General features: G+C 36.1%; 1 protein-coding gene across 6 annotated transcripts in view; it reads left to right on the top strand.

Annotated features, from left to right (window-relative positions):
* Window positions 1-26,886, top strand: part of FXR1 (FMR1 autosomal homolog 1) — a 69,776-nt gene that overhangs the window by 36,722 nt on the left and 6,168 nt on the right. For 4 of the 6 annotated variants that reach the window (XM_088838831.1, XM_088838834.1, XM_088838846.1 and 1 more), the window contains exons 4-13: window positions 5,159-5,230; window positions 5,646-5,794; window positions 6,028-6,121; window positions 6,745-6,861; window positions 8,153-8,323; window positions 10,039-10,117; window positions 13,802-13,911; window positions 19,266-19,352; window positions 20,629-20,836; window positions 25,371-25,574. In XM_088838831.1, the coding sequence (XP_088694957.1) occupies window positions 5,159-5,230; window positions 5,646-5,794; window positions 6,028-6,121; window positions 6,745-6,861; window positions 8,153-8,323; window positions 10,039-10,117; window positions 13,802-13,911; window positions 19,266-19,352; window positions 20,629-20,836; window positions 25,371-25,574 (1,291 nt within the window). The remainder of the gene's footprint in view (window positions 1-5,158; window positions 5,231-5,645; window positions 5,795-6,027; window positions 6,122-6,744; window positions 6,862-8,152; window positions 8,324-10,038; window positions 10,118-13,801; window positions 13,912-19,265; window positions 19,353-20,628; window positions 20,837-25,370; window positions 25,575-26,886) is intronic. The other 2 variants (XM_088838835.1, XM_088838840.1) reach the window with 1 other exon arrangement.

Here is a 26,886-nt window from a genome sequence, read left to right as displayed (position 1 = left end):
AAACTCAGATCCTACAGACGCCCCCCTCCCCCCCACACACCCTACACACATCCGCTCCACCCCTGCCCACCCTGCCTCCAACATCTTAGTTCCCTGACCAGAGATTGAACTCCCTGGGCCCTTGGCACTGAAAGTATAAAGTCCTAACTACTGGACCATCAGGGAATTCCCACTCAGATTGTTTTCATATTTTCATAGAAAATATGGTAGTACTGCATGATCAGTGGTTGGTTGAGTTTGCAGATATGGAACTGTATATAGAGGGGTGGCTATGTTAACACTTGATTTGCAACCCCATAGAGGATGAATGAGCCCCTAACCCTTTTGTTATTCAAGGGTCAGTTGTATTTTGGAATTTTTGATGGCTTCTAATTTTATTGACTAGAGCACGCGGGGGTCCCCAACCTCTGGGGGTTTAATGCCTGGTAATCTGAGGTGGTGTAATAATAATAAAGTGCACAATAAATGTAATGCATTACATTTGAATCATCTAAAACCTTTCCCCTTACCCCCAGTCCGTGGAAAAATTGTCTTTCACAAGACCCATCCCTGGTGCCAAAAGGTTGGGGATCACTGGAATTGAGTATTGTCATTTTTAAAATTATTTATTTATTTTTTGCTTATGCTGGGTCTTCATTGCTGCTTGGATTTTCTCTAGTTGTCGTGAACAGGGGGCTACTCTCTAGTTTTGGTGCATGGGCTTCTCATTGCAGTGGCTTCTCTCGTTGTGGAGCACAGGCTCCAGGAACACAGGCCTCAGCAGTTTCAGCACGTGTGCTCAGTAGTTGCTCTATGGCGTGTGGGGGATCTTCCCAGACCAGGGATCAAACCCATGTCTCCCGCATTGGCAGAGAGATTCTTTACTGCTGAGCCACCAGGGAAGCCTGAGTATTATCATCTTTGTGCTATAATTACACTGCTTCATGTAACCAATTGGATTGACTAATCCATTGCATTTTGTGCATTTCTTTATCATCTTTTCCTTTCTAGTCAAGATAGCAAAGTATTGAATATTTAGGATACAGGAAAAATAAAGTTCCTGGACTCTACCTTAGATTTATGTAAGGGTTCACTGGATACATATAATAACTGCAATGAGTTTTATTCCATTCTAAAAAAGGGTAAAGTGTCTTATTTTTTGGTAAGATCTGTTAAGAAGGGACTTCCCAGGTGGCGCTAGTGGTAAAAAAATCTGCCTGAAATGCAGGAGACCTGGATTCAGTCCCTGGGTTGGGAAGATCCCCTGGAGAAGGAAATTTTCTTGCCTTCTTGAGAATTCCATGAAAGGAGCCTGGCAGGCTACAGACCAGAGTCATAAAGAGTCGGACACAACTCGACTAACACTTTCACTTTCATTTTTTCCCTGAATACATATAGTTACTGCAATGAGTTTTATTCTATTCTAAAAAAAGGTGAAGTGTCTTTTTGGAAGATCTGTAAGAAAGGATAGAATCATGAACAGATATATAAGAGATGCAAAAGCTAAAATTGAGTTCACTGAAGCTTTGTGGTAAATATGCTTTTTTTCCTGCTCATAGCTTTTCTCTAACCATTGTATACATTAAAGTTGAACGTGAAATTTTGACTTATTTATTTTTAGTTCCAGTAATTCCAGCACTTCCAAGGTTACTTTCACATCATCTTGATAGAAGCTTCAGACTTTTCCGAAACTATTTGCCTATCAGTAGTTGTTTGCATTATTTCACAAATGGCTGTTAACATGTATTGATGGGTAGATATCTCCACCCACCTGTGTAGGGGCAGCCTTAGTTTAATCAATATTTTGTAGGTGTTTCTTGGTCATCTTTTCCCAGCCTTCCCTTCTGCACTTTATTTTCCATATATTGAAAATATATCAATCTGCTGTGTCATAAGAAACAGCTCTAATCCTCAATGAAAACTTCTCTAATCTATTATATTTTGAAACACTTGATAATTGTAGAGTATATAACATAGCAGGGTTTTTATTTTTTTTTTGGATAGGTGTTTTGTAAGATAACTTGCTCTGCTAGATGGACTAAATAATGTTTTTGTTGTTAGCTAGACCTTGGTGGCTCAGATGGTAAAGAATCTGCAATGAGGGAGAGCTGGGTTGGGAAGATCCCCTGGAGGAGGGCTTGGCAACCCATTGTAGTATTCTTGGCTGGAGAATCCCCATGAAGGGAGGAGCCTGATGGGCTGCAGTTCATGGGGTCACAAAGAGACAGACACAACTGAGTGACTAATCACAGACTTTTAGTACATCTAAGTTCCTTAGCAAGGGATTTAAATGTGATACCTTAAAGGAATTTTAAAATAGGGTTTCAGATCAGTTCAGTCACTCAGTCATGTCCGACTCTTTGCGACCCCATGAACTGAGGCATGCCAGGCCTCCCTGTCCATCACCAACTCCCAGAGTCCACCCAAACCTATGTCCATTGTGTTGGTGATGCCATCCAACCATCTCATCCTCTGTCGTCCCCTTCTCCTCCGGCCCTCAATCTTTCCCAGCATCAGGGTCTTTTCAAATGAGTCAGCTCTCCGCATCAGGTAGCCAAAACATTAGAGTTTCAGCCTCAACATCAGTCCCTCCAGTGAACACCCAGGACTGATCTCTTTTAGGATGGACTGGTTGGATCTCCTTGCAGTCCAAGAGACTCTCACAAGTCTTCTCCAACACCACAGTTCAAAAGCATCTATTCTTTGGCTGTCAGCTTTCTTCATAGTCCAACTCTCACATCCATACATGACTACTGGAAAAACCATAACCTTGACTAGAAGGACCTTTGTTGGCAAAGTAATGTCTCTGCTTTTTAATATGCTATCTAGGTTGGTCATAACTTTCCATCCAGGGAGTAAGTGTCTTTTAATTTCATGACTGCAATCAGCATCTGCAGTGATTTTGGAGCCCAAAAAAGTCAGCCACTGTTTCCACTGTTTCCCCATCTATTTGCCATGAAATGATGGGACCAGATGCCATGATCTTAGTTTTCTGAATGTTAAGCTTTAAGCCAACGTTTTCACTCCTCTTTACTTTCACAAGAGACTCTTTAGTTCTTCACTTTCTGCCATACGGGTGGTGTCATCTGCATATCTGAGGTTATTTGATATTTCTCCCGGCGGTTGTGATCCCTGCTTGTGCTTCCTCCAGCCCAGCATTTCTCATGATGTATTCTGCATATAAGTTAAATAAGCAGGGTGACAATATACAGCCTTGAAATACTATCACTTTCTAAAAACAATTCTTAATTTCACCATATTATCAACACTGATACCAGATTTAAAATACATCTTATTAAAGTTCTAGCTTATCCTCACTTCTGATACGTAAATCATCAGAATGCCATGCTCAAAGGTGAACCATGTTGACAGAAGCTTAAAGAGTGTGCTTTACAGTATGTGAAACTGTTTTGTAAGAAACACTTCTTTATAATAATATTTATGTTTATTAGACACTCATAAATTTGGGGCTTCCCTGGTGGCTCAGATGGTAAAGTATCTGTCTGCAATACAGGATATCTGGTTATAATCCTTGGGTTGGGAAGATCTCCTGGAAAAGGGAACGGCTACCCACTCCAGTATTCTTTTTTTTTTTTTAAATGAGGCTTTTAATTAATGTTTGACAGAGCCGATTCAAGTTGAACAGACTAAATTTCTTTAAACAAACTTCACTCCAGTATTCTTGTCTGGAGAATTCTGTGGAAAGAGGCGCCTGTTGGACTACAGTCCATGGTGTCACAGAGAGTTGGACACAACTGAGTGACTTACACTTTCACTAGACTAGACATTCATGAATTTGAAGTTTAATTTTCAGGGCACCAAATTGCCCAAACAGGTTCAATTCTGTTTTTCAGTAGTAAAATTTAAGCATATACGTTGTTGTTCAGTCGCCAAGTTGTGCGACCCCATGGGTTGCAGCATGCCAGACTTCCCTGTCCCTCACCATCTTCCAGAGTTTGCTTAAACTCATGTCCACCACTGAATCAGTGATGCCATCCAGTCATCTCATCCTCTGTCTCCTTCTCCTTCTGCCTTCAATCTTTCCCAGTATCAGGGTCTTTCCAATAATTAGGCTCTTTGCATCAGGTGGCCAAAGTATTGAAACTTCAGCATCAGTCTTTCCAATGAGTATTCAGGTCTGGTTTCCTTTAAGATTGACTGGTTTGATCTCTTTGCTGTCCAAGGGACTCTCAAGAACATCTTCTCCAACACCACAGTTCGAAAGTGTCAGTTCTTCAGTGCTCAGCCTTCGTTCCAGCTCTCACATTCATAAATGACGACTGTAAAATTCATGGCCTTGACTAAACGGATCTTTGTCAGCAAAGTGATATCTCTGCTTGTTTAATATGCTGTCTAGATTTGTCATAGCTTTTCTACCGAGACACAATTGTCTTGTAATTTCATGGTTGCAGTCACCGTCTGCAGTGATTTTAGACCAAGAAGAAGAAATCTGTCACTGCTTCCACCTTTTTTCTTCTATTTACCATGAAGCGATAGGACTGGATGCCTTGATTTAGTTTAATATTGAATTTTAAGCTGCCTTTTTCACTCATCTTTCACCCTCAAAAAGAGGCTAATCTTTAGTTCCTCTTTGCTTTCTCCCACTAAAGTGGTATCATCTGCATATCTGAGGTTGTTGATATTTCTCCTGGCAATCTTGATTTCAGCTTGTAACTCATCCCGCCCGGCATTTTGCATGATGTGCTCTGCATATAAGTTGAACAGGGTGACAAGAAACAGCCTTGTTGTACTCCTTTCTCAATTTTGAACCAGTCAGTTCCATATAAGGTTCTACCTGTTGCTTCTTGACTTACATACAGGTTTCTCAGGAGACAGATAAGATGATGTTGTATTCCCATCTCTTTAAGCGTTTTTCCAGAGTTTGTTATGATCCACGCAGTCAAAGGCTTTAGCATAGTCAATGAAACAGAGGTAGATGTTTTTCTGGAATTCCCTTGCTTCCTCTATGATCCAGTGAATGTTGGCAATTTGATCTCTGATTCCTCTGGTTTATGCATATATAGTTCTTATTCCATTACACTTATGTAGCAGTTTTATCTTGTTCACAGTGACATTTTTTGATTCTTGAATTTAACATAATTTTGCACTTATAAAAGTTATTATTTACAGTGTTAATCTTTTGGGATAAATGAATAAGGGCGCTTTTTTTTTCTGTCAGGTATATTCAAGAGCAAATGATCAAGAACCGTGTGGATGGTGGTTAGCTAAAGTTCGAATGATGAAAGGAGAAGTAAGTGATGTTGAAATTTGCTTTGTGATTAATTTTCAAGGAAATATGTTGACTTCTGGTTTCTGTAACTGTTACTCCAACTCTTAGTTTTGTTGTTAAAAAGCCTATTTCAGAAATAATCATGTATTTCAAAAATTCATCAGATCATTAACTTCTGTTTGTGTTCTGGATTTGCAAACATCAAAGCTGCTCTCCAGAGGTATTCTGCAAGCATGTGAGGACCACCAGAGTTCTTGCTTGTAAGAGCCTCTAATCTAGTTTAGGCAAATCAGGTTGATGTAACTAAGCTGTGCTTAGTACTTGTGCCACAAGGGGGAGGGTCTACTCCTTAAGCCAAGCAAACTAATTAGAACTTCATTTAATGCTCATTATTTTTGTTCGGATGGGATTTTTAAAGTGTTTTGATGTCTTTTAGTTTTATGTCATTGAATATGCTGCTTGTGATGCCACTTACAATGAAATAGTCACATTTGAACGACTTCGGCCTGTCAATCAAAATAAAACTGTCAAAAAAAATACCTTCTTTAAATGCACAGTGGATGTTCCTGAGGATTTGAGAGAGGCGTGAGTAATTTTGTTTACTGTTGAATTGCTTTGTGGATTAAGGGGATTTTTCAGTGCTACAGAAATCTTTTTTACCCCAAACACCTGATTAAAACTTTTATAGAAAATGTTTTTAACAGACAAAGGTTTTCAGTGGGTGGTGTCAGTATGAAATAACAAGAGTTTTCATTATAATTGCCCTCTAAATTTAACCTGTTGTTTCGGTCTTACACATGAATTACTCTCTCCTTTAGGTGTGCTAATGAAAATGCACATAAAGATTTTAAGAAAGCGGTAGGAGCATGCAGAATTTTTTACCATCCAGAAACAACACAGCTAATGATACTGGTAAGATAACTCCATATTTTAAGGTATATGGTGGATACCCAGGTTCAATCCCTGGGTGGGGAAGATCCCCTGGAGAAGGGAATGGCAACCCACTCCAGTATTCTTGCCTGGAGAATTCCATGGACAGTCACCTGGCAGGCTACAGTCTATGGGGTTTGCAAAGAATCAGACAGGACTGAGTGACTTAACACTTTTCACTTTATTAAACTGTACATTGTACATATTTTATAATTAAATATTTCAAAGATAAAAGATAACTTGTTTTATGGTGACTTTATTAGAATACAATGTGGGAGAAAAAAATTTTTGCAGTTATAAAATTGTTAATTTGTAAATCTTTCCTGGAGAAAGGAGGAAATCTTAATAAAACATTGTTTACGTCATAAAATTCTTAACGTATGGGATCCTGGATTGTATATCCCTCTTCCATTATAATTTGAAGAGCAGATCTAGGTAATATGGAAATTAAGAAAGCAAGTAAGATTACTTGTGGGAAGGCGGATGCATGTTAGGTGAGGAGAGTACAGTAGACGAAAATCAAGGGAGGCTTTATTTGGGGTTGTGTTTGTATTATCTTAAAAAAGGGGTTTAAGTTTTTGAATGAATAACTTGTTTGTTTATAGTCTGCCAGTGAAGCAACTGTGAAGAGAGTAAATATTTTGAGTGACATGCATTTGCGAAGTATTCGTACAAAATTGATGCTTATGTCCAGAAATGAAGAGGCCACTAAGCATTTAGAAGTAAGTGGGTTTACATGTAAAAGGTTTTTTGTGCTTCTCATTTAGTTTCCTGCATATATTATTCAAGTTCTATGGCTGAAACTATTTGACTGTTAGGTAAGGCAACTTGGGAACTGTTTTATGGCTAATAACTGGAATTATTGTGTCCTTAAAGTTACTTTTCTCTATTACTTTTATCAGACATAGCCTTTTAGCTGCTAAATACCTGAATGGTTCCAAAGAGCTTAGAAACTCACTAGGGATTTCCAGTAGAACTTATTGCTAGTTCTTTACTGTGTTTTTTATTGTCCTGTGAGCTATCAGTCAATGCACTTTCTCAGTAACTAAATTATTAGTATAACAACTCTTGGGTAAGAAGAGAGGAGGTCACATGGCTTGTAGTTTTAAAAAAGAACCTGCCATTGCTTCTCTCTATTCTGTCCTGAGGTACTCCTGTTTTCTTCTACTTTTCACTGCCACATTATTAGGTGATTTGTTGCCTCTACTCCCTCCCACACATATGTGTGCTCCCACGCACTGTCTTAGGGAAATTGAGGTTTGTTTATCTAATTTAGAACAGGTACATGAGTGCCCTTAACTAATTTCAAACTTCCAAACAAGTGATATGTGAATGAGTTTTGAAATGGGAACCATTTGAGTTGGAGAGCTCCCTGTGTGAGTAATTCTGGAAAATTGTTTTAGAATTAACTGTTTTCTGTGATCATGATTATATAGAATGATCCGACTTCCCCCCTTCAATTACATGACCAAGTGAACTACCTTTTTTCTTTTTTACCTTTTCTTTTTTTTTAATTGTAGTAGAATAAGCATAACATTTACCATCCTAACCATTTTTAAGTGTGCAGTTCATAGTATTGAGAAATATATTCACACTGTTGATCAGAACCTTTTCATCTTGCAAAATTGAATCTCTGTGTCCATTTAAACAACTTCCTATTTCCCTTTCCCCCAGCTCCAGGCCACCACCATTCTACTTTGTTTTTACAATTTTGACTACTCTAGATAACCTTTTTGTAAGTGGAATAATATAGTATTTGTCTTTTTGTGATTGGCTTATTTCACTAAGCATAATGTTCTCAATGTTTGTCCATGTTGTAGCATGTATCAGAATTTCCTTTTTAAGGCTAAATAATTCTGATTGTGTGCATATATCACCTTTTCTTTATCCATTCATCATTTAGTGAACCTTTGGGTTGCTTCCTCCTCCTGACTAATGTAAATAATGCTATGAACATGAGTGTACAACATTTTTTTTTTATCTTTTATAATACTGATTTGCCTCTTTTACTAGTGCACAAAGCAACTTGCAGCAGCTTTTCATGAGGAATTTGTTGTGAGAGAAGATTTGATGGGCCTGGCGATAGGAACACATGGTAGTAACATACAGCAAGCTAGAAAGGTTCCTGGAGTTACAGCTATTGAACTAGATGAAGATACTGGAACATTTAGAATCTATGGAGAGGTATGCTGCTTGTCCCCCACCGTGGGTAATTTTACTATAGCATATTAACTGTTGTCTGGAATTTTAGTTTCTGGGTGGAATAGTTTAAAATTGCAAGTCTAGTATCATTACATGTAGGTTGATTAAAGATACTATATTAATGTATATATTAAATTATAGTATGCTCAGTTCAGTTCAGTCGCTCAGTCATGTCCGACTCTCCGCGACCCCATGAATCACAGCACGCCAGGCCTCCCTGTCCAAATATATATAATTACGGGGCCTTGAAAGATTACTGGATATTTAATGTGTACTGTTTCCCAAAGTTCCTTAATCAATTGCTTCTGAATTTCTCAGCTTTATGTACATTACAAATAATTTATTCAAGTATTTTTGGAGTGCTTATTATGTCAAACACTGGCAGCTTAAATAGTATATAATACCTTTTGTAGACCTTGAATTTTAAATATTTTGTCACTGGTTAATTGTGACAGCTGTGTGGGAATGAAAATAATCTGAAAAATAAAACAAGCTTTCCTTCATTAAGACCATCCTTCACATTAGAGTAAATAGATGAGTTTTTGGGTGTGATAATTATAAGTCTCCACTTTTCATTTAAGTCCTGTAGTAAATCTGACTGGAGGTCTGATTTTTAGTTCTGAAACCTTTAGAAGTAGGCAGTATACCAAAGTGATTAAGATGAAAGGCTTTAGAGCCATATTGCCTGAATTGGAATTTTGTCTCTACCACTTTGAGAAAGTTACGCAGTTCCCCTGCATAGTTTTCCACATTGTAAAGTGAAAATAATAATAGTGCTTACCATAACAGTTTATGAAGATTGAATATGGACTTTAAATTTTGCTGTGTATGATATAGTGAACACACAATATACTTGATTTATGGTTATTAAAGGACAAACATTAAAAGTGGAAGTTAATTTTTACTGAGAACTATAAATTCCTTGTAGAGAAGACAACCTGACCCTCCCCCCATCTTCTCCATTCCTTTCCGTCGCTCAGTCGTGTCCGACTCTCTGCCACCCCGTGGACTGTAGCCTACAAGGCTTCTCTGTCCATGGGATTCTCCAGGCAAGAATACTGGGATGGGTTACCGTTTCCTTCTCCAGGGGATCTTCCCGACTCAGTGATCTAACCTGGGTCTCCCGCATTGGAGGCAGACGCTTTAACCTCTGAGCCACCAGGGAAGCCCCCCATCTTCTAGTTTTTTAAAATTTTAACTGTTAGAGCTTAGGAATTTTAATGATCATATTAGTATGTAATTTTTAAAATGCATCTCTACAAAAACAGCCTTTTAAATTGTTTCTTATGTTGAGAAGGAGAAAACAATGCAGACAGCACATACAGTATGAACTTTTTTTTCTTTTTTTAATTCACCTGGAGAATCCAACATAGAAGTGTGGGCCAGATGTATTTAGGATGGGGTTAAAATTTCACTAACATAAGTAAGTTAAACTCTCTTAGTTTTCTCAGGAGCGTAAAGATGTCTAACATTTTGATTGTAAAAGCCTTTTTTCCCTATCTCTTTAATAATTACTCTTCTTTTTGGAAAAGTACTTTATGAATACTTGACTTGAAATAGCATTATGGTCGTCTGAGCAGAACCTTATACTGGACCGTGACAATTCAGTTTCTTTTTTCCTTCTTGTATTTTTGTTGTGGATTATGGGTTTCTTCAAAATTGAATTTTCATGTTTGTTCCCCCACCCTACCCCGCAGAGTGCCGATGCTGTAAAAAAGGCTAGAGGTTTCTTGGAATTCGTGGAGGATTTTATTCAGGTTCCTAGGAATCTTGTTGGTAAGTACTTCTACTAAATGTTAAGTTAAATGTTATTTAATTACGTATGATGACTTAATTGAAAATTAGCCTTTTCTGATAACTTTTACCTTCTAATTATGTGAAATTTTTTTTTTAATAACAGTTTGGCATTACAGTTTTTCTTAAGCTGTTTCATCCCTTGGCTTCTTTCTTAATATTTTCATTTGCTTGATGTCTTTTTATCTTTCATATATCCATCAAAATTGTAGTACTTTTTTGAGAAGGTATTTGTGGTAATTATTTTGTTTGGTGCAGAAGAAAAAGTTTGAGTGGACTAACAATAGGGTAATAAACTTCTACACAGTAGGCTTTGAGAAAGTGATAGCTGTTGCAAAAACCTCGAATAAGGATAAGAAGTCATAAGTCGTGGGCAGAAGAGAAGGATGGTGATGATATTAGGGGAGGTTTCACTATTAAGTTTTTGACACTTTTGATGAAAACTGCTGTGCCTGTGGGTAATAAGTGACAACAGGTTTTGCTTTTGAAGCTGCAGTTAATGAGCATTATAATTGAGATCAGTTGTTTAATAGCTTTGTTAATAATACTCTCATATCTGTGTGATCTATCCTTTAAGATGCAGTCTGAAACATAGAGAAATCTTGGTCATATGTTAAATTATACTTAGTGATTATCTTAAATGTTTACTATAAGCATCAACACAAAGTAGTGAAATTTTCTAGGCAAATGATTTCTTTGTGACTTTTTTGGTCATCTGTTGAGTCTCGTTAGTTTTTTGACCATAATGAAATTGAGCCCCTTGGGCTCCATTTATATATAAGTACACCTTTTCTACCTTTAGGAATGGATTCTGTACACATTTTACTTGTCAGAGTCCGAAACATTAATAGGTGAAAATTAAAAAGCAACAGCATACTTGTGTTATTAAAATTGTTTTGTTTTGGCCAATAAGAAGTAGTGTATTTGGGATAATAACATACACAATAAAATTTGGACAGTCTGTTGGTATTCAACTATAGAAAAAGCTTTTCACTTCTGCCTAAACATTTGGATGTCTATGATATACTACCAGTTAATTTAACTCCACTTAATCTGTTAGCAATCACTGTACTGAGTGGCTGGAGATGATGAGAGGTTAAAATTAAATATAAGTCTTATGAATTTTACATAATTTAAATAAATGGTAAGATACAAAGTGTTACCAAATATTCATTGCTGTCGAGGGAAATCACCTTTGGCAAGAACGATGCTTTTGAAAATGATCCCCTTTATTGTTTATATAATGTTCCCATTATTGACAGTTATCAGTACTAACATTTTGGTTGCTGCTTTCACAGAACATAATTTAACTTAGATTTCTTCACTTGTAAAAATGATTTGGAGGTGAGTGTGTCCAAGGAAGTCATGGTTCTTTCCAGTCCAACAAATCTATAGAAGATAGGTTTGGTCTTCCAGAATTTGTGGTAGTGTTAACTTTAAATAAAAATTTCTCATATTTGAGAAATAGGAAATTGGATATATTTATAGTTCTCAGATTCTTCTCTTTGTTTATCTGTTCAGTGATGTGAGAACCTAACATGTCTCTTGTTTTCCTCTACCCTGGCTTGGTTGGCTTTGTTTATTTGGGTTATTTGTTTACTGTTTAGAAAATAAATATTAGCAGCAACTATTACACATTGGTTAAGTACTCAGAAGTAGTATAAAGACCTGAGTTGAGTGCTGTCTATTTATAGTAGTACTGCATCTTTCTCTAAAATGTTTTCTGGGTAAAGCAGTCTTTTGAAAAATAGTACATTCTTAGTCAAAGTGAAAGAGAAAAAGAGGACTGAGAAGGAAAAGGAAATGAGGACTACTTGGTGGGTAAGTTTCAGAGAGAATTCTCACATATATTCAGGTTCCAAGAGTTCTAGACTTGTTGACCATTCCCACCCCTCCCAAATCAAAAGTATTATGTGAACATTGATTTGAAAATGAATTGAAACTTCACCTCCTGGAAGCCTTCCTTAATCACTTCTCTACTCTGTCCCTTCAGCATTTATGCTCAGTGCTCAAATTATACCACAGGTCTGCTTCAGTTTGTCAATATGCTTTGGAATTTAAACTGTGGAAATGATCAGTTAAAATATTGACGGTCTCTGGTGGGACTAAATAAAACTTGCAGGTAGGTCCTTGCCACAGACCCCAGAAGGGTGATGGATATTCACTCACCACTGGTATAGTTCACAAGGAGTAAGGGGCAGAGGTTTGGGGGAGGGGGTATGATGTAACAATCTGATTTTTGTTTTTTCGAAAAGATATTTGCTTATTTTTAGCAGGGTCAAGGATCGAGTTGCTGCTTGAGCTTCACTGTGTTAACATGAAGGTTGCTTTTATATGCTGCTGCTAGGGCTCTTCTGAGAAGATATGCATCATGTGAATTCCCTGTCCTACTCTGTTTTGTTTTTTCTCTTGTTTAGTTGCTGCTGCTTTTAATTTAGGGTTATTGGGCAAGGACGTTTGAAAATCCTATAATGAATAGTGTCTGTTGTATTGACTGACTTACTGTTGCCATTATTCCTTTGTTTGTCCCCCTCCCCCCTTATTTATTCTTTATTTGGAAGCTGTTCTGTCAAGGGTGCAGTAGGAGAAACTTACATTATAACCTATTTCAGCCAAAATTAATTTATTGTGGAAATAGATTGCTGATATAGTGTAACATTTTAACTGAGGATTTGAACTTAATAACAAGTAAGATGTTACTGTTAACTTAGTATACGTCTATTTATGGTAATGGTTACTGGGACATTTACTTATGTTACCAGGTAACACTACCCAGTATTGCTTTGTTATTTTATGGGTATATATTAGCTTTATAAAAAGTGAGTTCCCTAAGTGAAGAGCATCTTCATATCCTCCTTTTAGTTTCTCGTCTAACTGTCAGATACTCAGTAACTGTTATTTGACAGACTTAACAAGTTAAGTGTGGAGAAGGTAAATAATTTGAATTCTGTGTCATTTCACAGTATTTCATATCTAGGAAGACAGCAGTCTATATACATTTTGTATGTAGTTGTATAGTTCTAAAGTACTTAAAAAACTTGTAGGTGTAAAATGTAATACTTGTTAAATGTAAACATTTTGCTTCAGTGAAGAGAGTATTCATTTTAAAAGAATCTTCAAGTCACAGTTGCCTTTTAAGTAGGACCTTGAAAATAAAAGCCCGGTTGATGACATTGTTAATTGTGTGAATAATAATATATGTAATGTGTCATAAATGTAAACAAATTGATGTAATTAATATCAAAATAAAAGTTTTCTTTTTGCCTTCATTTATATAATACAAGCTTTTGGAATAAATGGGTTGGACTTGATATTTTAAAAATATAAAAATGGTTTCAGTTCAGTTCAGTCACTCAGTCGTGTCCAGCTCTTTGCGACCTCATGAATCACAGCACGCCAGGCCTCCCTGTCCAAAAATGGTATAGAACATATTAAAAAATAATCTCAGTTAATAGTAGCAACCTTAGCCATACTGAAGAGAAGGAGGTTTCATACCAATGATATGTTTCTCAGTTGTCATTAGGGTGAGTTAATTGAGAATAAAAAGATGCAGTTTTGCTGGGTTTTTATAATTTGATAGCAAGTCATAAATTATTTGGGGTGATGTTGAAATAATAGCAGTATTGGTTTTTAATTTATTATTATGTATGTTTTCTCTTATTAAAGGAAAAGTAATTGGGAAAAATGGCAAAGTTATTCAAGAAATAGTAGACAAATCTGGTGTGGTTCGGGTGAGAATTGAAGGAGACAATGAAAATAAACTACCTAGAGAAGATGTAAGTATTTAAAACATAATTTGCCTGTGTCCCCTGCCCTCCAACCCATTCTTTCATATTTTGAAAATTATTTTAAGAAAGGTATATCCAGTGAACTACTCTCACTCTGCAGTGGAATTTTTTTTTTTTTAAGTTGTTTCTCAGTGCTTCAGTAAAAAGGACAATTTTTGATTGAAAAAAGACTTTAGTTTGATAATCTTATCAGTTCTTTTTTTTTGTACTTAGAGTGTAAAGAATTTCGTACTCTAAACAAAACAGTTGGCTGTGAAGGAATTCTTAATAACGCTTCTTTGACTTTTTTTTTGTAAGCTCTGGCCATTTCTTAATTAAAATCTTTAAGCTTTAACATTGCTAGTCATTCTGATGCCATTGGAAAAGGAAATGGCAAGAATAATTCTACTTGGTATCTTTTAGCATTTAAATTTCTTAATTCTGGCACAAAAATGGGAGGTAAAAATGACCAAAACTACAAAGTAAAGTGTACTAATTTATGAAGGACATCCTAAAAGAATCAGCCTGCAACAAGGTGGTAAGTACTGGAAAGCAGCTAGGAATAAGTTAAGCTAAGGGAAGACTAGATATTAGTATCAAGCTAAGATTTTTATAATTGAGTCATTTAATGACCCTTCCCAGTAAACACCTTAACCTCCAGACCAATTTTAGCCAGCTTTATAAGCCAAACTGTTAGTTGTTAAGTCATGTCCAACTGTTCTGCAACCCCATGGGCTGTAGTCCACCAGGTTCTTCTGTCCATAGCATTTCCCAGGCAAAGCTACTGGAGTTGGTTGTCATTTCCTCCTCTGGGGCTCTTCCCAACCCAGGGATGAAACCTGCATATCCTGCAGTATTCTTGCCTAGAGACTCCGGTGGACAGAGGAGCCTGGTGGGCTGCTGTCCATAGGGTCACACAGAGTCGGACACGACTGAAGTGACTTAGCAGGCATGCATGCATTGGAGAAGGAAATGACAACCCACTCCAGTATTCTTACCTGGAGAATCCCAGGGACAGAGGAGCCTGGTGGGCTGCTGTCCATAGGGTTGCACAGAGTCGGACACGACTGAAGTGACTTAATGCATTGGAGAAGGAAGTGACAACCCATTCCAGTATTCTTGCCTGGAGAATCCCAGGGACAGGATTTGGGTAGGCTGCTGTTTATGGGGTCACACAGAGTCGGACACAACTGATGCAGCTTAGCAGCAGCAGCTGATGCCAACTTTCTGAAATGTTTTTTTCAGTCTTTTTGTTACATACTAAGGTCTTGTCCACAGTGCTTTATTTATTACTTCTTATCCACCACTTTAAGCATCACTAACCTTTGTGGCTCTAGTGGTCAACTCTCTATATACTTATATGTCTGAATATAAGGCAAAGACTTCCTCCTCCCCAACCCCCAAAATTACCTCCCAGAAAGCAGTACATTCACAACTTCTTCAGATTTGCACAGTGGATAACTGGGGAGTTCGTTTGCTTATTGGACAAAGTAAGTTTTGTTGTTTTTTTTTAAGAGACACATGGAGGAAACTGAAGATATTTGCTAAGATAAACAGCCTCACACCATATATTGGATGTTGTAAAGATCCCAGTGAAAGATAACCATTTCCTTGATTCTTTTAGTTAGTTAGAATGTGGTGATAAAAACAAATGAGAAAAAAAAAGATTGTTATGCAAATGAGTACTTGTAGATTGATTACATCCTACCCAGCTTTAAAAATTGATGTAAACCTTAAGTAATTTTAACTTCATATTAAGGAAAGCCAAACACCCCACCTGAAGGGTGGGTGACGACCAAATTAAAATCAAGGGTGTCCTACTATTATAATTGACACCGTCTCTGTTTATATATTTAATATGTAAAATAATGGTGACCCATTTGGCATACCAGGCTTCCCTGGTGATTCAGTCATAAAGAACCTGCCTGCCAATGCAGGATATGCAGGTTTCATCCCTGGGTTGGGAAGAGCCCCAGAGGAGGAAATGACAACCAACTCAGTAGCTTTGCCTGGGAAATGCTATGGACAGAAGAACCTGGTGGACTACAGCCCATGGGGTTGCAGAACAGTTGGACATGACTTAACAACTAAACAGCAATAACAGTTTGGCTTATAACTGCTGGCTAAAATTGGTCTGAAGGTTAAGGTGTTTACTGGGAAGGGTCATTAAATGACTCAATTATAAATAGCTTGATACTAATATCTAGTCTTCCCTTAGCTTAACTTATTCCTAGCTGCTTTCCAGTACTTACCACCTTGTTGCAGGCTGATTCTTTTAGGATGTCCTTCATAAATTAGTACACTTTACTTTGTAGTTTTGGTCATTTTTACCTCCCATTTTTGTGCCAGAATTAAGAAATTTAAATGCTAAAAGATACCAAGTAGATTATGTAAATTATCGAACAGATTGGGATAAAAAAAGAGAGGAAGGGGAGGGCACACTGTGCCTTTTTATAAAAGAAACCAATACTGCTTAGTTTTAATCTGGTTGCTGTATAGGTGTGCATGTATTCTGTTTTGCTGTATCTTTTAATATTTTAAAGAAAAGCTAAAAGCCTAAATAAACAAAACCTTTTAATTTTCAAAGCATTGAACATGAAAATAAGTCTGAAAGTTGATATTGGCTTATGTGGTGTCAGTTTGACTAGTCGCGTCCGACTCTTTATTACCCCATGGACTGCAGCATGCCAGGCTTCCCTGTCCATTACCAACTCCCGGAGCTTGCTCGAACTCATGTCCACTGAGTTGGTGATGCCATCCAACCATCTCATCCTCTGTTCCTCCCCTTCTCCTGCCTTCAGTCTTTCCCAGCATCAGCATCTTTTCCAGTGAGTCAGTTCTTCACATCAGGTGGCCAAAGTATTGAAGTTTCAACTTCAGCGTCAGTCCTTTCAGTGAATATTCAGGACTGATTTCCTTTAGGATGGACTGGTTGGATCTCCTTGCAGCCTAAGGGACTGTCAAGAGTCTTCTGAAACACCACAGTTCAAAAGCATCAGTTCTTTGGCGCTCATCTTTATAGTCCAACTCTTGAATCCATACATGACTACTGGAAAAAATAGCTTTGACTAGACAGACTTTTGTTGGCAAAGGAATGTCTACGCTTTTTAATATACTGTCAAGGTTGGTCATAGCTTTTCTTGCAAGGAGCAAGCATCTTTTAATTTCATGGCTGCAGTCACCATCTGCAGTGATTTTGGAGCCCAAGAAAATAAAGTCTCTCACTGTACCATCGTTTCCCCATCTATTTGCCATGAAGTGATGGGACCAGATGCCATGATCTTTAGTTTTTTGAATATTGAGTTTTAAGCCAGTTTTTTCACTCTCCTTTTTCACTTTCATCAGGAGGCTCTTAACTTTCTGAAAGTTCCTCTTCACTTTCTGCCATGAGTGGTGTTATCTGCATATATGAGGCTATTAATATTTCTCTTGGCAGTCATGATTACAGCTTGTGCTTCATCCAGCCCAGCATTTCACATGTTTTCTGCATATAAGTTAAATAAGCAGAGTGATACGTATTCCTTTACCAATTTTGAACCACTCCATTCTTCCATGTCTGGTTCTTTTGCTTCCTGACCTGCATACAGATTTCTCAGGAGGCAGGTCAGGTGGTCTGGTATTCCCATCTCTTGAAGAATTTTCCACGGTTTGTTGTGATCCACACCGTCAAACGCTTTGGCGTAGTTAATAAAGCAGAAATGGATGTTTTTCTGGAACTCTCTTGCTTTTTCGATGATCCAGCGAATGTTGGCAATTTGATCTCTGGTTCTTCTGCCTTTTCTGAATCTGGCTTGAACATCTATTTGGTAGTTCTTGGTTCACATACTGTTTAAGCCTTGCTTGGAGAATTTTGAGCATTACTTTGCTAATGTGTTGAATGAGTGCAATTGTGCAGTAATTGGAACATTCTTTGCCTTTGCCTTTCTTTGGGATTGAAATGAGAACTGACATTTGCCAATTCTGTGGCCACTGCTGAGTTTTCCAAATTTTGCTTGCATATTTAACAACATCATCTTTTAGGATTTGAAATAGCTCAGCTGGAATTCCATCACCTCCACAGATACTTTACAGTGAGATTATTACAGGAACGTTTAGTATCTTTTCTGAGGTTGTGATTCTCTTTACCTTTTTTCTTTAACATAGATTATGGCAGTTATCAAGTGGATATTATTTGGAATTAGGTAACTGGATACGAAATTGGTTGGGTTAGTTGCTGATTTTATGACTGATTACATTTTTTTCCTCATCTATAGAATTGGGATATTTCTTTAAAATGAATGTAAATAATATAGTCCCAGAATTACATAATGGATTAAAACTTTCTAGCTCTTTTTTTCCCCTATCTTTCGTTCACTTTGTATCCTCTGTTTTCTGCATGTGAATTCTTGAGGAAAACTCAAGGCTTTCTCACTTCCTAAGCTTAAGTTAGAGTCCCTTGTTTCATACCTTCCTAGTTGTAATTACTTCTTTTAGAGGCACTGCAGCTTTCAGCTCCATGATAGCTGTACTCTGTACTGTTGCTTTAGCACCTGCCCTGGTCCCTTTCTTCTTTCTAATTTCCCATACTAAAATTCACTAATTAAATTTTTTTAAAAAACATGTCAATGTATGGCAAAACCAACCAATATAATATTGTAAAATAATTTGCCTCCAATAAAAAATAAACTAATTACCAAAAAAAAAAATTGTTTTGAAAATAAGTCACATAGTGGTTTCCTATATAGAATAAAAAGTTAAGCCACAGTTAATTCTGTATTTAGAACCCAAAGTTCTTAAGCCAGGTTATTTAAATAACTGTTAGGAATGATTCTATACAATCAAGAAAGTGAAGGCCATTGAAAGTGATTGGTTGAGTTTCCTTAGATGGTTCGTTTTCTTTAGCCAATAGGAAGCTGGAAGTGTATTTCTTTAAAGAAAAAAAAAAACATCATTTAGGTATCTTACTTCCCTTCCTTCTCACTTTTTAAAACCGTTGTTTGAAATTCAACTAAGTAAAACAGGTCAGGGTTAATCCTTTCATTTGGTTTAATAACTTAAGGTGACTATTTGCCCATGTCAGTAATTTCTTTATCTTACACTGTGTAAATATTGAAAGTTTGTACATGATACTTCTGTTAATGGTCACGAAGTACTCCAACCTACAGATGTTGAAAGTTTTGCTGTATGAGCATACATTACAGGGATAACCTGCTCAATGTGCTTTATTACGTTTTTAAGGCAGGCACTACTAAAAATGCATCTAATCTGTAAATTCATTCCAGTTTGATGGAAAGTTTCTTTGAAAGTTGGTTTATTTACTTAAAAGATTTGCTTGAATTAGAGGACATAAATACTAAATACTGAGATGTTGTGTTTTCTTACAGGGAATGGTTCCATTTGTATTTGTTGGCACTAAAGAAAGCATTGGAAATGTGCAAGTGCTTTTAGAGTATCATATTGCTTATCTAAAGGTTTGTATAGTGTTCATATTTATATCATGTTTCTCCACACATTAAACTTTAATTTTATATTAGTATTTGTAGTAAATTTTTAAATCTTTATTTTTGTTAATTCAGCTTCATATTTCCCTTTTTTTTCCCTTTCTATGTGAACAAATTAAAAGGTCCTTTGCCATAGTAAAATGATTGGCCTCATGTACATTTTTCTTTTTCCCTCTGAATGTTTATATTTCTTTCCTTCTGTTTAAGACATGGCCACTCTTAACATTTGTTGCAAATAGGAGATAGAACCAGGAATTATGTGGGCTTTCTTGGTTACTAATGCTCATCTGTAAACATTCCCTTGAAGGAGATGAGTCCATGTCTTTTTTATATTGTATACCTGTAGCACTTAGCAGAGTTGGCACCTGATGGTTACTGGTACTCTCTGAATCACATGAACTACCTCCATATATATCATTTGATAACTCTTAACCATTGTTGTTTAGTCTGTCTGGATTAATGAAGAGAAAAGGTTTTGGAAAAGAAATGCCCTATAAATTATTATAAGTTGGAACTGTCATTTTTCTATTCTTCCTATTCCTGCTGTGTTTTTGTCATTTATGGTACTTCAACTGCTGTCTCTAGTTATGATTTCCTTTTAGTCACTCAGATCATTGTTACGTTAATATTTTCAAAGCACCCTCGCTTAAGTCATTCCTTTCTTTGAAAAACTTGCCTTTCCAGTACTGTACTGCTTTTTAGCTGAGAGCTTTCTGTAGAAAGCTTACCTTACCTTCCTGTAATGATCTCAATCTCTGAATGACCAAGTCTACCAGTTCAGCTAGGCCACAACTCAGTTGTCACTATTTTGATAGGAAAGTAGTTTATTAGTAATACCTGTCATAGGTGGTACTTTACCTCATTTAGCAGAGTTTGATACTCCTTGAAGACTAGGTCTGATTATTAGCTATTAAAGTAGGTTATTTCAGCATTTGTCTGTTAACCATCCCCTAGGTTATTCTGATGCTCATCTGTAAACATTCCCCTGAAGGAGAAGAGTCCTTGGCTTTTTTATATTGTATACCTGTAGCACTTAGCATGGTTGGTACATGATGCTAAGGCATTTAGTAAATGCTTGGTGAATTGACCTTGTAAATTATGTTCACTAGGAATACAGTCTACATTGCCAAATAACTGCCCAAGATCACAGCTGCTTTCAGTGGTAGGACCAGAGTATAGCTCAACTCTAGGCTTTAAGAAGAAAAAAAAATAATGTAAGATTTATCCTTTTTCATTTTCCTTATAGGAAGTAGAACAGCTAAGAATGGAACGACTACAGATTGATGAACAGCTTCGACAGATTGGTATGGGTTTCAGACCTTCTTCCACCAGAGGGCCTGAAAAAGAGAAAGGATATGCCACTGATGAAAGTACCGTCTCTTCTGTACAAGGTTCTAGGTCTTATAGTGGAAGAGGCAGAGGTCGTCGGGGCCCTAATTACACCTCCGGTTATGGTAAAAAAATTTTTTCTTTTTGGTAGTAGTTGTAGTTTAGGTGCTCCAATACATTTTGGTTATTATTGTTCAGTTCATCATTTTATCTTGGTTTTGAGGGTAGGAGATGGTTCTGAGGTACACATATTAATAGTAGTGACTGTATTTTATATTAATGACTATAAGATTTGTAGTGTTCAAGTAGCTGTGAAATGAAACATGTTTTTGTTAAATTTATAGCTCATGATCATGTTTAAATATTTAAATATATATACAACTGGTTTTCTCAGATAGTTTCCTTGCACAATTATATACATTTTCCAGTAAAAAGCTAGTGATGGTGGTGATAATACTAGGATTTACCTTTTGCTTATCCTTTAGGAAAAGTAAAAGTAAAAAATACTCTAGTCACTGTGCTATGTTTACATATAGCAAATCTGTACTAGTTTTTAAAATACACTATATTGGTTCACTTTGCAGTTTTGAATGTTAATATCTCACATCTGCAATTATTTTGTGAAATACAGAATTTCAATAATATGAGGGCTTTAAAAGTTAGAACTTAATTAACATAAATGAACATTTTTCTAAAATACATTTCACTTTGAAGATGGGACTTAACCCATGTAGGAAGGGGCCAGTGGATGGTGATGGTCAACAATTTTCTAATCCTAAATTTCTTACTTCTTCTTCAGCTTTGGAGTTGTTCCATTTTTCTACATTTGGACTTGGATCTTAGCAGTGCCCTGATTTTTCTGTTCCCTTCTCTCTCTTCTCTCCTCTCTACTACTCTATGCTCATACAAACTGCTTTGGGAAAATATTTCATAAGCCTTTTCCAGAATAGGAGGCATTTAGGGAAAATAGAAATACATGAAAGCTTATAGTGTACAGATTCCACATCCATATTTGATGTTTGAAGGATCATCTAACAATGTCAGAGTCAGTTTACTACTATATTTCATTTGTTGTAGAGTTAAATGGTAATTTTCCCTTCCTGCTTTTTCATTATTTTAAAGTTAACCTTGTATTGAAACCTGAAAAGAAAAATTCCAGTTAATGTGTTTGGTATGTGAAGGATTGAGAATTGCGGTCCTGAAAACACATTTAATACAAAAGACAGTAATTAAATAGAGATTAAGTACATACTGAATGATTTTAGAGGTACAAATTACTAGTGCAAATAATCAGATTTGGTTTTTTTGGTTGATGAATTCATCCAAGAATTTTATAAACCTCTGGGAAGTCAGCTTATTGATGAGAGGTCCCTCTTTGGCAAAAGGCTTTTGTTGACAGTAGATAATATATTTAAATGAGAAGGTAGAGGAATAACATTTGGATTGAAGAACACTATGCGAATTGTTCAGTAGATGGCACTCTTACCTCTGAGTCTTTTCAAACTAGTAACATTGTATTTTCTGAAATAGCTGTTGAACTTAAATGGGCTCTAGAGAAATAAAAATTATTTGAATTTGGTTATAGATGTTCTTATCTACTTAATGGCAGAAGATTATTTAGGTGACGAATATGTATATATAATCTATATGAGAAACATTTTCTGAATTTAACATCTCTGAACTTACAATGTGTTTTATAATGGATGCTATCTTAGAACTGTAATTGGCAGGATTTTCTTAGGTGGCACAAAAAATATTGTGACTTACAATGGTTGGAATGGCGGATTTGATAAAATGTGATATTTTGGCTATTAATGTTAAGTTCAGCATACATGTTCATGTAAAAGAATGTGAACCATCTTCATAAGGTGATTTTAGAAGTTTTAGGGAAATCTGATTTAAAATTCTGTTGAAAACAATTTTTATTTGTTGGAGCCATTACAAATTGGATTGGTTTTATGGATCATTATTTCTTGTAGCCCCCTCCCTAATTTCTGGATTCATGAACTTATATTTTACAAAATTGAAATTTTAATGATTACAATGACTTCAACAGATTATTAGTTTTCTGTTGATTATACAGCAAATTAAAAATTCAAAGCCTTTAACAGTACTATTGTCTTAACAGTTCTGTAGGTCAGAAATCTGATGTGAATGTCACTGGGCTGAAATCTAAGTGTTCGCACGTCTGTATTCCCTTTTGGAGGCTCTAGGGAAAAATCTGTTCCCTTGATACTCCAGCTTCTAGAGACAACCTCTATTCCTCGGCTTAGGTCCTCCTTCCTCTATCTTAAAAAGCCAGTAATTACAGGTAGATGGGCTTTCCTGGTGGCTCAGTGGTGAAGAATTCTCCTACCAATGCAGGAGACATGGGTTCATGTCGTTCATGGGTTCCTGTCCCTCAGTCAGGAAGATCCCCTGGAGAAGGAAATGGCAACCCACTCCAGTGTTCTTGCTTAGGAAGTCCCATGGACAGAGGAGCCTGGTGGGCTACAGTCCATGGGGTTACAAAAGAACCGGACTTAACAACAACAGATTACAGAGAGTCCTTATTGAGCCACCTCTCTGGTTCTCCATAGTTGAGGATGGTTCTCTATTTTTTTAATATTCGTGTGATTAAATTGTCCTTACGTGAATAGTCTAGAATAATCCCCAAACCTGTTTCCTTAACCTTAATTGCATTTGCAAAGTTCCTTACTTACCAGTTCATTAGCCTTTTTTTTTGTTTTTGACATTAATAGTTGTCTTTATCTCCTGAAATCTATTTATGATTTTAGATACCTTCTAAAAGTATCTTGAATGCTAGATTTAAAACTCTGAAAATTTTTTTGCTCATGATATTGAGTTAAATACTATACTCTATTTTTAAAGATAATTTAATAGGAACTTTTGTTAAAACCTTTTAAAACGAGATACTCATCTAACCTCAAAATTTGGTAATGTTTTCAAGCAGGGTATGTAGGTTTATAAATCAACAAAAGTTTTTATAATTTCCAAGGCTTTTTTGTTGGTTTTGTTTTAAACTACTCATGAAATGATACATTATCCACCAAACCATGACATCAGTTAACAAAATTCTTTCTTATCCTTTGGAAAAATAAGTGTTTTGATTCATTTTCTAGTATGAGACTCATCTTAAGAAAGATGTAAGTGTCAGTACTAGAAACTTGCTCCATTTTTAAAAAAATTAATCCATTCATTACTAGCTGCATCTATATGGTATATGCAGAAAAAAGAAGAGACCTCTTTAAAGGAGAAAGGAAGTTGGTAGGTTTTGTTCAACTTTACGTTTTAGTCCTTGAAGAGCTCTTGTATTTTGCTTTTATCATTAAATGACTATGAAGTTAATATAGGGTATTTTTAGTTTATCTTGAAATTGTTCTTATTTGAGAGTTTAGCATAGGAACTTCATAATCATGCAGTAAATTAATTTATCAGGAGAAAATTGATATGTGCATTGCTAGGCTTCCGTGGGCATTTAGAGGTATAAAAGAGCTCCCTTTTACTGTAAACCAATGTGGAAGTAAATCCACATTGGAAAAAGAAAACAACACATGGCAATACTTTATTAATTTTACATTAATTTTAAGGAAAGAGGGGAGATGTCTGTTTTCAGTTAAATTGGTCTGAAGCTACAGACATTGAACTGGGCTTTTAATTATAAGGAGATAGATTTGCACATATAGTTTCCCACATTATCAGAAAGTAGTTTTCCTGGGAAACCTTTTGTAAGCTGAAATGGCATAAAGTGAAGAAGCAATTACTTTAGGACACATCTTGCTAATAGATGCAGGAAATAAAATAAAGCACAGATGCTCACCAATACGGTTCAAAGATATGTTGGCTTGATGCTGAGATGCTGAGTTTAGTACCTAAGGCAGGAGCTGGGTGTTGCCACTCTCACTGCTTTCTGTGCTTGCTGCCTCTTTTAATTGCAGTGGCTTGCTGCAAAGCGAATACTGAAGACTATTTTCTCTTTGTGCCCTTTTTTCCCTTAAAAGTGAAAATCCTCTTTGGATTTCTTCTGGTTTGTGAAAACAGATACTAGTGTAAGTCTTTTGTAAAAGCCAAGTAGTGTAAAAAGTATTCAGTCATTGGGATGTTAGAAATAATCTGTAGTTAACTTTCAAAGTTATGCTGAATTTTTGCCTTACTGGTAATGGCTTCATCTTTTATTGTTATGTTGAAGTTTTCTTTTTCCAGAGCAACCTAAAATTCGTTCAGTGATTTCAAACATTGAATTTTTCTAACTTAAGACATTATTGTGCAAAAGAGATAAATTTTATGTACAGCCACTAAAAACGCACTCCCAGTTTATGAGACAGTCAATTGTAAGAAATATCCTGATTTCAGAGATGTTAACTGTGGGAAGAAAAGTGCTCCTTAGAATCAAGTGATAGAATACACTATACAATTGTTACTCATTTTTCTAAATATCATTAAATTGGCTTTTCAATACTTGGATTGTGGTTATTTTTTTTTATTATACTAGCAATTAAAGACATAAAAGCGGGCAAAATTTTTTTAAAAAATATTTGCCATATTAAATGCATTTTCATATATCAGTGTTATTTAAACAATGATTTGCAAGAAATTCTTTGAAAAATTTCACTCCTTAGAATAGAAATATAGTAGGCTTATGTTCTCTTCTTTCCCAAGGTACAAACTCTGAGCTGTCTAACCCATCTGAAACTGAATCTGAGCGTAAAGATGAGCTGAGTGATTGGTCACTGGCTGGAGAAGATGACCGAGAGACTCGGCATCAGCGTGACAGCAGGAGACGCCCAGGAGGAAGAGGCAGAAGTGTTTCAGGGGGTCGAGGTCGTGGTGGACCACGTGGTGGCAAATCTTCCATCAGTTCTGGTAGTCTTTTATATACTCTGTCAGAATATTTTCTTTGTAAACAGTATAATTTCATAAAAGTTAATTCATTTCCCAGGACCCCTGCCCCCCGTTTTTGGAAGTTTCTCTTTTTGCTTAACTGTCTCAGGAAAACAGTAGAATATATATATATGCGTGTGCGTGCGCACACCCAACAACAACAGCATAAGGGAAAAGCACTGTAGAGTGTCTCTCAGTGAAAGTTTAGCCAGAATATTCAGATCAGAGTGATTTCAGTTGGAGCTGATTTCTCTGCTTCATTGGTCAGATGTTCAGACTTTGGATGCTCAGGTGATTAGAATTTTTTTTCCCCTCTAGAATTTTTTGGGTTATATATTTCTGTTTCCCAGAGAGACCCAGATAATTCTAATGTATAGAGAAATCTAAATACCTTTGTATACAACTGAAAGCATTTATTGCTACTCCACCACTTTGGAACAGGGGAAAATTGTGAAATCACCTTCTTTAAAAATCTTCTATTGATTGAGGAATTCACCTGTAAAGAGGAGTGTCTAGAGGACTGAGACTTGAGATATTATGAGAAACCTTTTACTCATTGTCTTTTTGAAAATTTAAATGGTATAACTTAAGTGGTGGTGTAGGAGTTGACAGAATGTTCTTTCTTAGCATAATGGGTTGGGGAAAGATTGTCAGGGATTAGATGATATCAGGGATATAACTATAACGATTATTGTATGGCATTTGTAGGAAAACCACTCTCAATTTTTTTAAAAAATGAATCAAATCACATTTTTTAAAGAACTTTTAAAAAAGTACTCTCTAGTTCTAGTGATAATCTTCAAGTTCTAAGTTCATTTTATAGATTTTTAGGGAAATAGTTTTTATATTTTAGAACATTGCTCACTGTTACTAAGGTTTAACATTACAGTTTGCTGAATTTCAAAGTAAATGTACTTTACCTAGTGTTTATGATTAATGGATAAACTTAGTGTCTTTTGCAAAGATGCTAGCTTGCTAGCTGTTACCAAAGGAAACTTAGGAAAAATCGTGATTAGGTGAATTTCTTCTATAATTTGATTGCTGGAAGCAATAATGCACATAGGTAAGATGGGTATTTTTTTCCCCTATAAATTATGTCTTACAAACCTTTCCTTTCCCACTCTTACCCTACCATATTCCACCTATACTCTTTCTTTCTGGAGATGGGAAGTACTAGTTAGCATTCATTCCCATATTTTCCTATAATCAGTTAGAATTTCAAACTTTTTAGTTTGCTTTTTTTTGTGTAGACTTTTGCTTGCTTCAGTTTGTAATAGATTTCTGTTATGTCACA

Source organism: Moschus berezovskii, chromosome 1 (assembly GCF_049115385.1).
Source record: "Moschus berezovskii isolate FMDL1 chromosome 1, NW_MosBer_1.0, whole genome shotgun sequence".
In the NCBI taxonomy this organism is placed as follows: Eukaryota; Metazoa; Chordata; class Mammalia; order Artiodactyla; family Moschidae; genus Moschus; species Moschus berezovskii.
Note: the sequence above shows the minus strand (reverse complement) of the source record. Positions and strands in the feature narration are given on the sequence as shown.